Raw genomic sequence first — 12,078 nt, 5'->3', positions numbered from 1 at the left:
TAATCGTTTGTCATTATTCCACGTTATTACATACCGCCGAGGTCTTATTAGTCAGGGGAGAGAGCGCGGAAGGCAGTGCTTATATACGAATGTATTGACGCATTTAAACGTTTAATCTCCGTGTTCTAATTGGAAATTATGGAGTTTTATTTGACGACTTTTAAATTGAAGCTCTTTAAAACGCCCAGCATTCATTATTCGTCGAGGTCGTCCCGCTTACACATTATTATAATATTTATTGCTGTTTTTAGAAATTATAAGGGTAATCTAAGTAGATTAACCTGGCAATCAAGTGGAATACACCACTGACCATGAATTTCTCTTTTCTCTTCCCTTTATAGACGCGTCATCGCCGTCGCCGCCGCCTGGGAGCCCAGAAGACACAAAGGACTTCCTACTGCACGCGAGCCACCAACACAGCACCAGGCACCCTTCCCACCACCGAAACCACCACCACAACAATAATAACAATTCGAGCACGACGAATAATAACCACCTTCCCCACCAGAACAACCACCCTGCGCATCACCATTCCACGCGCCACCGGAACCAGCACCAAGCGCCTCCTGGGGAGTCTCTGGCGCACTGTTTGGAGAGCCTTAGAACGGGATCAGCGACATCCTTGCTATCGCTGAGGAGGATAAAGGAAGCTTCTATGTGAGTATGAGATGATTCTCCTTAATAATGGTAAATTTTGCCTCTTCACTTTTTGGTGTCTTCTGAGCGCCGTACCATTTTTTCATATGTTATAATGCACGGAAAAGTTACTGGTCGTTTTTATAGTCAGAGGAGCTTATTTTACTTGTTATACATATTCAGTGCATTACCCTCCGTTGTGACACGATGAGAAAATATCGTTGGTCTTTCCTTTAAATACTTGGCATAATGTGAATTATCAAGTTCATTTTTAAGAAGACAAGAGTACATCTCGAATTTTCCGTGCACCGAAATGCTCCTTGAAATGTAACTGATATAAAACGATCGACAGCCAGTTCTGCGATTTAGAACTCAATTGACATCAAGTCATCCAACTCGAAAGAGTTGGTGGAAAACAGGGAATCTTTGTTCTTTGAGAAAGGGCCATTTTGTTTAATAAAATTAGTTTACTTCTGAGTAGCCACAAAACAAATCCAAATTAATGACAATTTGTCGTTTTCTCTTTCAATAATTCTTGTTACGAATTCTATATCTTAAGTACGAGTATTGTTGGTTTTTTGAGGAATAAATGTTAGATCCCGTTCGCTATTTTGCCTAACAGTAAACGATAATTAAGTGGGTGTATATAATATATATATATATATATATATATATATATATATATATATATATATTCAATTTTAAACATTATTTCACAGAAATCAATCCCGTGGGGCCAGCAAATTATTTTAAAGTTGTTATTCAAATGGACTTATATTCTAAGTGGACCTATTTTTGTGTTTGATTAAATTTCTCCTCGTAAATTTCAAACTAGACCGATTGTCATCTTCGTCAATTTTGGGTCTATAGCCTGTAGGCAATATTTTCCTTCGAATATAATTAATGGGCCATTTTCTCCAGTAATCTGTATTAATTTGGCGCTTGGACGTTAACCTGATTCTCTACTGTCGTTTTCATATTAACGTTTTCGATCACACTGATCTTCTGAAAAAAATATTACTCGCTTACTTTTACTACTATGAAACCAAAATTAAGGATAATTGTTGATCACGACTCATGCCCTTGGAACGGAAGGCCCAAATGCATACATTTAAAGTAATTTATAATTCTCGTCGATTCAGCCTTTAAACCCATTGACAGTTTAATTAACGATAAAAAAAGTTACAAGGTTACTCATACGGTTATATAATGAGCTTTTTTATCGTAAATATATTATCTGGTTTTAAAAGAACTAGATCTGCACCCACAATATGCTTCCCCAAAAGGTCTGTCGTAAACTCTAATTGCATCTCAATACATTTTCAATAATGGTAAACAAAGAAAAACTCTGTTAATTATTATTTTGGACCGAAAAATTCGCGTTTCTTCCACGAGTTAAATACGGTTCCTCATTTTTAAAATTTTGAAAATATGACGGGTAAATTCTATTGTTGAAAGGCACTGCCGTTTTATTTTCCTCGAAGCAAACGAGGTACTCTTTTATTAATTGCATCCCTTGTTGCAAAACAGTAGTTGATGCTTGCCACGGTTAGCTTGCATTTTAAATTATATGACGATTTTTACAATATTTGAAATGCATGCGTCAACTTTCCGTCCTGAAAGAAGACGAAATTGTTTAATAGGTGAGCGGGATTTTCTTTAGAAACACCCAAACAGATACCCCAGATCGATTAATGTCCTGCTTGACTCAAAAGGGCGTCAAGGCCCATTTCACTTTTGGTGTCATAGTACTTCCCCCGTCTTTCTTTCGCCAATCTCGACTGCCGTGTGAGCCTTGGGGTGGCATTTCGATCTTCTACCACCTCGTGTCGGTCGTCTCGAGCTCCATAGCCTCTATGACAGGCCTTTGCCGCTCTTTATCCACTTCCTCTGCTCTTGTCATAGACCTAAATCTATCATATATTCTGTTCCATTTCACAATACAAGATAGTAAAAATAATTTTTGGTTTATATCTAACCGTAAATAATTTTTTGTTCCAGTATTTTGAAGGAGCGTATTTATATTATGGTTAAATCATGCCAGTCGATAGGCCAATCCCGCGTAAATATGATATTCTCTATAACTATTTTAAATTTCATCCGTCTGGGAATGATTTCCGAGCGGCGGTGTTCCTCCAAGTATTTTGAACTCACTAAACCTATTCATTAAACGCATATAATTATATGAAACCAGGACACACACACTGAATTCGATATAGCTTTAAGATTTTTATTGAAAAAGTTATGCTTAATATCGCAATACTTAAGATTTGTATTTGAAGAATTTTCACCCCGAAGTCAGCGGGGTTGTTGTGCCCTAGCGGCTCTTAGTGACTGAGCTGAGTTCCTCCGTGGTGAAGCTCACGATATGCGCTAAATGCCAGTGCATTTTAAGTGTTGAAGTGAATAGATTGTCCGATGATAAATCTTTAATTAGTGGGAAATAATAACGGAAATACTTTTGTCACCGTAATATAATTTGTCAATTAGAGTTGACGAGGCATAGCTAAGCATTCATTATTGACTACTAAAAAAATGCTCCCCAGAACCAAAGTCTTTCTTTCATTTCCTCCCAACTACGCCATCACAGAACTCAAATCAAGCGAGCCTTCGCTCTCTTCGCCGCTCTCCGTCCTCATTAAACGCGTTGATCACTCACTCAGGTGCTATAAATGCGTTCAATTAGCAGATCAACCCCTCACCCTAGGCGCTGCCTGCCGCTTTTCACCAATTCGCGTAATCAGTGCCTCTCTACCATGTCCCCGAGGGTTGAACGTCCCACCCTATCCCTTTCTCTCCATTTACACTCTCTCCCCCCGCCCCATCCGCACGTTTTCAACAAGTCTTCAACCCCTCCCTCTTTCTCCGTCCTTTCAATACCATCCTTAGTCCTCACTCACACACCGCTTCAACCTCACTGCCCTATTCGTATCCAACATTCATGCAACCCTTGTTCGCACCCTTTACTCGCCCTTCAATCTCGAAAGAATCGGCCACCTATCTCTTGGTAAACTGGCTAGTTCTTCAATTAATCATTTTTTCTTCCCCTTTCCCCACCCTCGACCCCTCTTTCCGGACGCTTAAAAAATTCGAACCCCGTAAAAGTCATTGCCTCACGGTATTTTTTTCGCGAGTTCATCTCTCCACAAGCTTTTTTTCGGTAAATGAAGTGAAAGATTACGAATTCTCTTTAAATTACCGTACTCTTGCCATCTGAAAATATTCTACAACAGTATCTCCCCTGAACGCGGGTAATCTTATTAAGTTCATTTTCCGAGTTTTTTCTGTCGAGCTCACGGTCGTCTTCGAACACACTCCGGTGTATTAACATTATCCTCCCCCGAGGCAGATAATTTATCTTCACTCCCTTTTACAACCTTATTTTCTCTGCCTTCAACCTCACTATTAGTCTTTCTCTCGCTCATTAAGTCCCTCTCGCTTGGCGCCTCTTTGCTTCATTTGCACGTTCATCTAGCTTCCTTTCTACTCCTATGGGAGCCCAGCCTCGTGAACTCTTGCTTCGAATTTTCCACGACTCCTGTCACATTTTTCTACATACACATTAGCATTAACTTAAAGAATTCAACGGGATGTTTACTGAAGAATATTTGCCACTCTTATTTGTTACGTTGAAAATTTTCTGAAGTGAGTGTCAATGCATAATAAGTACAGCATAGTAAGGACACAAAGGTGTCCGCTGCCATTGGTTTTTAACTCCTAGGTTTTTACTGTCAGTAGGATTCCTTGCATATTTTGTGATTCTTGTTTAATTTTTCAATTGGATACCAAATAGGCTAATAAACATTTCTCTTCATAATATTGCAGATATCATTTTTAGGCAAAAGGACGGTCAGCAGCAAACTGCATTAATCGTCAAGTCACTGAAGTCCAGTTATTTCTCTGCTTCTGTTGTGTGATTATCTCGATCTTTCCCTCTCGATACATAGCCCACCCTTCAGGGTCTCCTCTCAAATCCTTCTCACTTGCAGCCTCTAAGGGCCCTTCTTTTTCTTCTCAGATGTATCACTCCATATCATTCCCGCTCATTAGCTTCAGGGTTGAGGAGTCGCGAGGATCCAGAAAGGTTAAGAACGTGCTTCACTTTCTCGCGTATGCTAATGACTCTTCTTTCCTTTCATCCTGTCCTCCGGCAAGTACCCCATTATCGGTGGCTAATCAATATTGAAGTTTGAGCTGTCGCACTGCCATCTGTCACGTGCTCTTGCACGCTAGTGCCCTTTCAAGCACGTAGAAGTCCGTTATAGTGAGGTGCACATTGTGCAGTATGCCGTCGACGCCCTCTGACCGCATCCGAGGGAAATGTGAACATGACCTAACGCATTTGGCTATTTTTAATGCAGGTGGGCGATGCGATTGAGAAAGTTCCATAAATAGGTTGAGGGAAATGGATAATCGGAAAAGAATTGACTGTTTTTTTAATACATTCAAATATGTAGCGAATCGGTTGTGATAGAAATTCCATTGTCAAGGAGAATCTTACTTAAAATATATTTTCACATTCGTTAAGCATGCACAACAGAATATGTAGGAAAATTTAGTGCATGCGCCTTCATTTATTATTCAAAGGAGTTCAATGGCCACTGAAGTTATCAAAAAATCAGTTAATGGTAAAAGTTAAACTGAATTAATGCATTAAACTGAAAAGTAGAGGGTGCGCCTTTTTCAGGTTTGTGAAACACGATTTCATTCCTGAGCGACCGGGGCTTTGGCTCAACGTTAAACTGTGAAGCAAGCCTCGTAAGCGAAAAAGGTTCTGGCTACAACTAGAACTAATTGTGCACAGGTAATAATGCCGCCTAGTCTATTATATTTACCACCGATGTTTCCTCCAATTTTCCCGAGCTGTGAAAATCATTTTACATCTCCACAACGTCAAATGACAGACTTTTACTCGGTCTTCGCGCGCATAATCTCGCGGCAACTTCCATGCCCGTCACGCAGATCAGTATGAGAATCAGTAAAGCCACAGGACACGCGTTTAAATTGGCCGAGAGCATTTGCGAATCTCCACCGAACTCGCAGCAAGGAATATTAAAGAAGTCTGAACCGAGGACGGGGTGTATTACTAACGAAGCGGCGCGGTTGAGACCGCCTTCTCGAGTGTCCCACCACTGCGGTTTACCTCTCGGAAACGATCCTCCCGGGATTGTGGCGAAGGAGAGTAGGCGGGGGTGGCTGCGGGGAAGTGTATGTATGGGCGCCGAGCAGCAGAGGGAAGGATTTTGCGAAGGGAAGGAAGGTGAATAAAAAAAGACCCAGACGAGATGCAGGGAAAAGGTAGGGAGGAGAACGAAGTTTCCAGCGTGATGATGTTGTAGGGAGGAGTCGAGGAGGAAGGCGGGGGAGGAGAACCCAAGGGATACTTTGACGAGGAAGCCAATCAATCTTTTTAATTACCTCACATCGAAACCCGCGATTCATTAAAGGCTTTTGGTAGTCCGATCTCATTGGCGGTGTGCAGTTCTTCGCTCAGGAAAACCATTTCGGAGAAGATCGGGTGGTCGGCCGTTCGTACCTACTCCTCCTTTCACTCTTTGACAATATCCCATGCACCAACTGCTCCCATTGTCTCGCCGCGGGAGGCATTAAGGGAACGCCAATCTTTTTTTTGATGGAATTTCAGTTCACACCTCTGTATTTTTTTCTAGCTCGGTGCTTAACGTCAACTTCATGACAACCTCGGAGATCTAATAAGGGCGACGTGATTAAAGGAGATGATGGATGAGTGAGGCGTATAATTTCTCCTTCGGCTCCTCCCCTGTACTATTACCACTCGTCTTCTGATTGCCCAGGGCGGAATTCAAACCCAGCGGCATAATAAAAGGAGTTCAAGTCTTGGGTTGGGAGGAGGCGAGACCTGCGTCCGAGTACTTAACTAAGACCTTTTTTCAAATTCAGATTTTCATTTCAAATTTATTCCTAAAATCCAGTGGAATTCTGCGGAACCGGTTTTGGTCGCTCCAGAGTAAATTCGACTGATTTTTTTATTCCTTCCCCCTAAAATTGCACTCATTAAACTACTATTAAAACGGCGTCATGATTTCCCTTCCATAATGGGCAGTAAAGTGTTCATGTGGACACATGAGAGCCCTCATCAAGTTAGTGAAATTCAGAAGATAAATATGATGTAATTCGCCATGGTAATTTTTTTGTTTTGATATTAGCCGAACTAAAAAAGTCTACCGCGTCGTCGTTTTAAGGCGTGAATTAATAAAGAGTGTCAAGTCTGACATTCATTGTGAAGTATCGGGTAGTAGGTTATTCCTGTAATTTGAAGTTAACTTTGAAAATTCTTGAGAGTTCACAAATATTTCATTTTAACTACTTAGGGAAATTAATGACTTTCAATCAAGATATTTTGTATGGCTATCATCAATAACATTAGAGCAAATTCAATTCTTAAGCACCACATTAATCTAACTTTGAGTAAATAAGAAAATAGCCCACCGAGTGAACAATGCAAGTCACTTAAGATATGGATATTTTTTGTACGCTATCGAAAATTAATTGTGAGTGCAGCTTCGAACCGAAACATGAGAGTCGTAATTTATGGTTAGAATAAAAATCAAGCCTTAAAATAATTTGGTGTCCGAATTCTCAACTTTTTCGACGAAAAGTTTCAATTAATTTATACGCAGCACCGCTTTATGTAACCAGTATTTTTGACAACGCCGTTGACGACGTGAAATATTGAGAAAGTAAATAAATTTATCTCTTCGAGACTCGAAGAAAAATATGTGGTTTGCCAGGGTAAGGTATGGAAGAGAGAAGCGTAACTAAGCATGCAAGTGAAGCAATCATGTCAATGTGATTGGCACGATAAGGCAAAAACTAAATCTAGTGGATCTGTGTGCTGGATGTAAGAAGATGATGAATGCGGTCGTTGATATGAAAATGACAGTATGAACGTATACCCGGCATTACTTCACAAAGCGTGGATCAGTCGTGTCATTCCTTCATGCTTCGGTGGAAAAGACTAAATGTCATCTCAAGAGGAATTCATTCGGTGTCTGCTCTCCTTAATGATTTCGAATGGTTTCTTCCTTATTAACACGATTTTAGGTGTCGGCTTTGAAACATGAAAAATAATTATATATTGACTTTTAATGAAACATGGTATTAGATTAAATTAACATTATAGATCCGTGAATTGGTCGTGATATTGAGTAATTGGACACTCGACAATTCATCATAAAAACTTTATTGCTGAGTTTAATTCCACTAATATATCAATTGGAATGGTGTACCTAGGAATACCAGTTACTTGAGAGGAGGGAATAAACTCGCCTATCTCCTATTAGTCTGTTAATTATCAGTAGCTGACGCGCCCGTTTGCAGTTGCCCTGCACGTCTCTCTTGTCTTCACTCAACATTTCATTAGAATGAGTTGTGCCTGCTGTCATTATTTTTGCAATGAAAAAGAAAGGTTATGAAGCGGAAGCATACTATATATGTATCACTAACCACGCCCACTTCTTAGCATTTTCGAGTCTACTTTTCTGAATTTGTAAGTTATTTTCGCTTCCTGATAGAACGCATATTTAAGATTCCTTACTATCCTGATCCCCACGAAGATTTTTAAAAAAAGAGGGGGATCTCTTCCGCTAAGAAAATCTTTAAGCTGTGAGAACTGTTGCACAGAGATTCTGTAAATAATATGCGAAGGTTGATAGAATTTGTGGGTTGCACGTTTCAATAATTTTTCGTCCCTCGCATTTTAATTAGACCTCACTTTTTATGGGAGAAGGAAGGACCTTCGCTTTTCGAATGGCCTTCGCTCCCGTTCGCCATATCTTGCATCGAGTTTGTGCCATCTGAGGGAAGGAATAAATGCAAGTTTCTCACAACACGTCTATAGGTAAAAGCTAAAAAATTCAGGATTGACACCGATGTTTCAACTATTTATTATTCGTGCTTAGAAACTTATCCTGTAGCTCACTGACACGCTTGTGGAAATTTGGCTTTTTTTAACACATTCGTGTTAAATAACCAGGGACTTAAGAAAAAAATTCCTTGTTGGTTTAATAAACGAGATAAATGGCCTAGTTAAATAAATATGTTTGGTTATTTGGAATTCAAATATGTTGTCGCTGTATTTGGTTTAACCTTGTACGAGCTTGTTCCCCAGCAGATTTGATTCAATTTTTCTCGATGATTTCGTTTATGTTTCCCTGCAGGAATGTTCGTTTTTCTTATCATCTTGAAAACTCTTTCTACTCACCTATCAAATAAAATTTTTAGAAAGTCATAACATAAATACTTTTCATTTGCTGAGAATCGAGCAATCACCGACGAGTTTGGGCTAGTTATTTCTCGTTAGCTGTCATTCAGCCGGTCCCCCAAAAGGGTATGGAATACGAAGAGGAAAGGAAAGACCGTCTTGGTGATGCTGGTCGGCGCTATGACTAATCGTTTTTCGGAGACCGGCTGACGTAAAAGACTCGCTTATCGGATGCCATGGATTTCTCATTGTTTTGCTCAGTCGAGCGTCCGGTATCGGAAAATCTTTGACGCTTGCTTTCACGTTTCTGACGCCTTGTCCTTTCGTTTTTATTTCATTCCTTTTCGGCTTCGACTTCTTCGGCTGTCATATCTCATCGAAGTGTCCATGCTTTGGTGTGTGAACGAAAGGGCAGTGCATTTCGCGGATGTTAAATTGCCCTCGATGTGGTTCAGGAATTCCTTTGATCTCTAAGAAACCTCGTCACGTTAACCCTTTTTTCAAAACCAAATTGACAGATAAAATAATTGCGAAGTGCTGGCCCAACTCTGCACTTATTTCAGCTTTTTCTCCCTCATTGAAATGATGTTTCGTGCGATTTTCTTTCTAAATGGGTGATATTTAAATAAACTCTTTTTTACTCAAATTTTGATGTGGGCGATGCTTGACGGTGAAAGAATAATGAATTCAGCGTTTGGTTTTATGCCATCTTCAAAAGAGTGCATCCATTATTTTGCTGAAAGGTTTAGAGGGTACAATATATAGGAGGAGCACCTCTAGGATTTCCATTAATTTCACGAACTGCAGGTGGCACAATGAAAGACACTGGCCCCCCTACCCTTTTGTGTCAATCGCACTTCATATAGGGCTTAGTGTTCGGTGAACGGAACCTACCCTCACCCATAAAATCAACTTTCGGGTTGATTACTACGGGGTGGTGGTATTTTAAATTTGTTCCGAAAAGTTAGTGTTATAAATCTAATCTGATTCTTACTTGTCTCTCAAACAGGGTGTTCCACAAGTCAAGGCCTTCCGGGAGCGGTTCCTCGTTGCCAACGCAGAATGGTCTCAACAATGGAGGTGGCGGAGGTGGAAGCTCGGGCGACCTCTCGGACCCCGCCCCATCCCCACCCCTGACCCCGACGGCCCTGCCCCCGTCCTCTAGTGGTTCCCTGGGACTCCACGAAGCCAGGTCGCAGTCCCCGCCTTCCTCGGCGCCATCCTCCACTGCCGCAGCGGCTGCAGCAGCTGCGGCGGCCGCTGCAGCCGCGGCTGCCGCCATGCACTTCCTCCCGCCCCCTCCCCCTCCGCCCTCCACAAGTCCGGACGTGAGACGCCGAAAAGTATTCAAGTGCGACTTCGAGGGATGCGAAAAAGTTTACACCAAGAGTTCCCATCTGAAAGCGCACAAGAGGACACATACAGGTAAATAACTTGTCAATCCTTGAAAGTTATCTTACTGGCAACGTAAAACTTACTACCGATATGTTTTATCAAGTGATTTCATAAAATTTAAAAAAAAACTACTCCGGTTTGAACGTTTCATTCCAGTTTTCAAGCATTAAACTCCATATCTTAAGTGAATGAAACACTTGAATTTAATGATGGAAACGCGTGGGCGTTTCGATTGAGAGGAATGAAACTTTTGTTGCTGCAACTTCATTATAATTCTGAAGATTGAAACCAGAGTTGCAAGAATTAAAAATTTAATAAATAATAAGCCTTATGAATGTAAGCCTGTATTCTGCCTAACTAATGTAACCTATTAGCCTAACCTAATGTAACCTGTATTCTGCTCCAAGGGACTTTTATCCCGGAGCAATAAAAATTGTTTTTATATATATATATATATATATATATATATATATATATATATATATATATATATATATGAAATCAATCATTCCGTCTCTCGGAACTTACACTTTTAGGTGTCTGATCGAAAATGTTCTTTCATTTGCAGGCGAAAAGCCGTATGAATGCACGTGGGAAGGTTGCACTTGGAGATTCGCGAGGTCAGATGAATTGACTCGCCACTATCGCAAGCACACTGGCCAGAAACCTTTCAAGTGTCATCTCTGCCAGCGGTGTTTCTCTCGTTCCGACCATCTTTCCCTTCACATGAAGCGGCACTGAGGACTCCTTTTTTCGTAAACATTTTACTGGGCCATTCGGAGTACTAATTTAAAGAAAATAAACTATAACCCTCATATGGTCCAGTGGATGTGAAGACAGCGGCTGTGTGGTGACATCGACCCTGAAGTGTGAGAGGATGTTTTAAACAGGGCCTCATGGACACACTCGATGATCGACAGCTGAAGACAAGAATGCGTTGAATGAGAGAAAATGTGAAAGTATTTTTGAATCTGAATTCCACACTCGCCTGTGGATGGAAAAAGACTACAATGCAGAGAGAGAGAGAGAAAGCTGTGTATAATAAGAAGTTTAACATGTTTTCATTGAAGTGGTTTTACGTGGTGTAACTTATTTAAAGTGGTACATTAAATAAAAATAATTCAAAATGTGTGGAAGTGTATTATGATTTTGACAGTTGTCGACAATGGATATAGTTTATTAGAAAATATAGAAGTGGACTAAATGATGTGGTTAAGAGAAAGAAATACCTTACCGTCTGTGCTGTGGTGCTGTTATTAACCTAGGCTAATTCTTTCAATGAAAATAATACTTCACCTGGTGCTGTTACACCTATGTCTTGAATTCAATTCCTCTGGGTATCCATGAAGAGCCTCATGTTATGTTTGGGGTGTATGTATTCCAGTATAATGTGCCACCTCAGACATTGCAAGAAAGGATTTCTTATTGCCATTAAAGCTGACAAAGGCTTATCATCTTATATGGTTTTCAACTTCATCACTGACTTTACTAAGAAAACTTTGCTGCATAAATCTAATGCAAATTCTATTGCATAAATGGTAGCAATGGTTTTCTTAACTTGTTCTCTTGGAAATTCCCTGTCCAAATAAATATTTTCATAGCTTTTAGTCATTAATCTATTTTTATACTGGAACTTTAAAAAGTGCCAACTATTGGCTTGTTGGGTATATCAGTCAGTCAGTACTTAGACACTTTTATTCAACATTTCGAACCTTGTTGTCTTTATATTCAATCTTTTCTGCTACAAATCACATTCAGGATTCACTTTTTTCTGTTGGTTATGTTTGCTATTACTTCAAAAGTAA

The 12,078-nt window shown here is 40.2% G+C and overlaps 1 protein-coding gene across 1 annotated transcript in view; it reads left to right on the top strand.

Moving 5' to 3' along the window:
- Window positions 1–11,296, top strand: part of LOC139688183 (Krueppel-like factor 6) — a 354,621-nt gene extending 343,325 nt beyond the window's left edge. The window contains exons 2-4 of the mRNA XM_071585609.1: window positions 342–657; window positions 9,888–10,303; window positions 10,842–11,296. Coding sequence (XP_071441710.1) covers window positions 342–657; window positions 9,888–10,303; window positions 10,842–11,014 — 905 coding nt within the window. The 3' untranslated portion in view covers window positions 11,015–11,296. The remainder of the gene's footprint in view (window positions 1–341; window positions 658–9,887; window positions 10,304–10,841) is intronic.
- The last annotated feature ends 782 nt before the right edge of the window (window positions 11,297–12,078 follow it).

The sequence above is a fragment of the Hetaerina americana genome, unplaced genomic scaffold, assembly GCF_022747635.1.
Source record: "Hetaerina americana unplaced genomic scaffold, ioHetAmer1.1.p SCAF_2, whole genome shotgun sequence".
Taxonomy (NCBI): domain Eukaryota; kingdom Metazoa; phylum Arthropoda; class Insecta; order Odonata; family Calopterygidae; genus Hetaerina; species Hetaerina americana.
The sequence above is the reverse complement of the archived record's forward strand: the minus strand, read 5'-3'. Positions and strand labels throughout refer to the sequence as shown.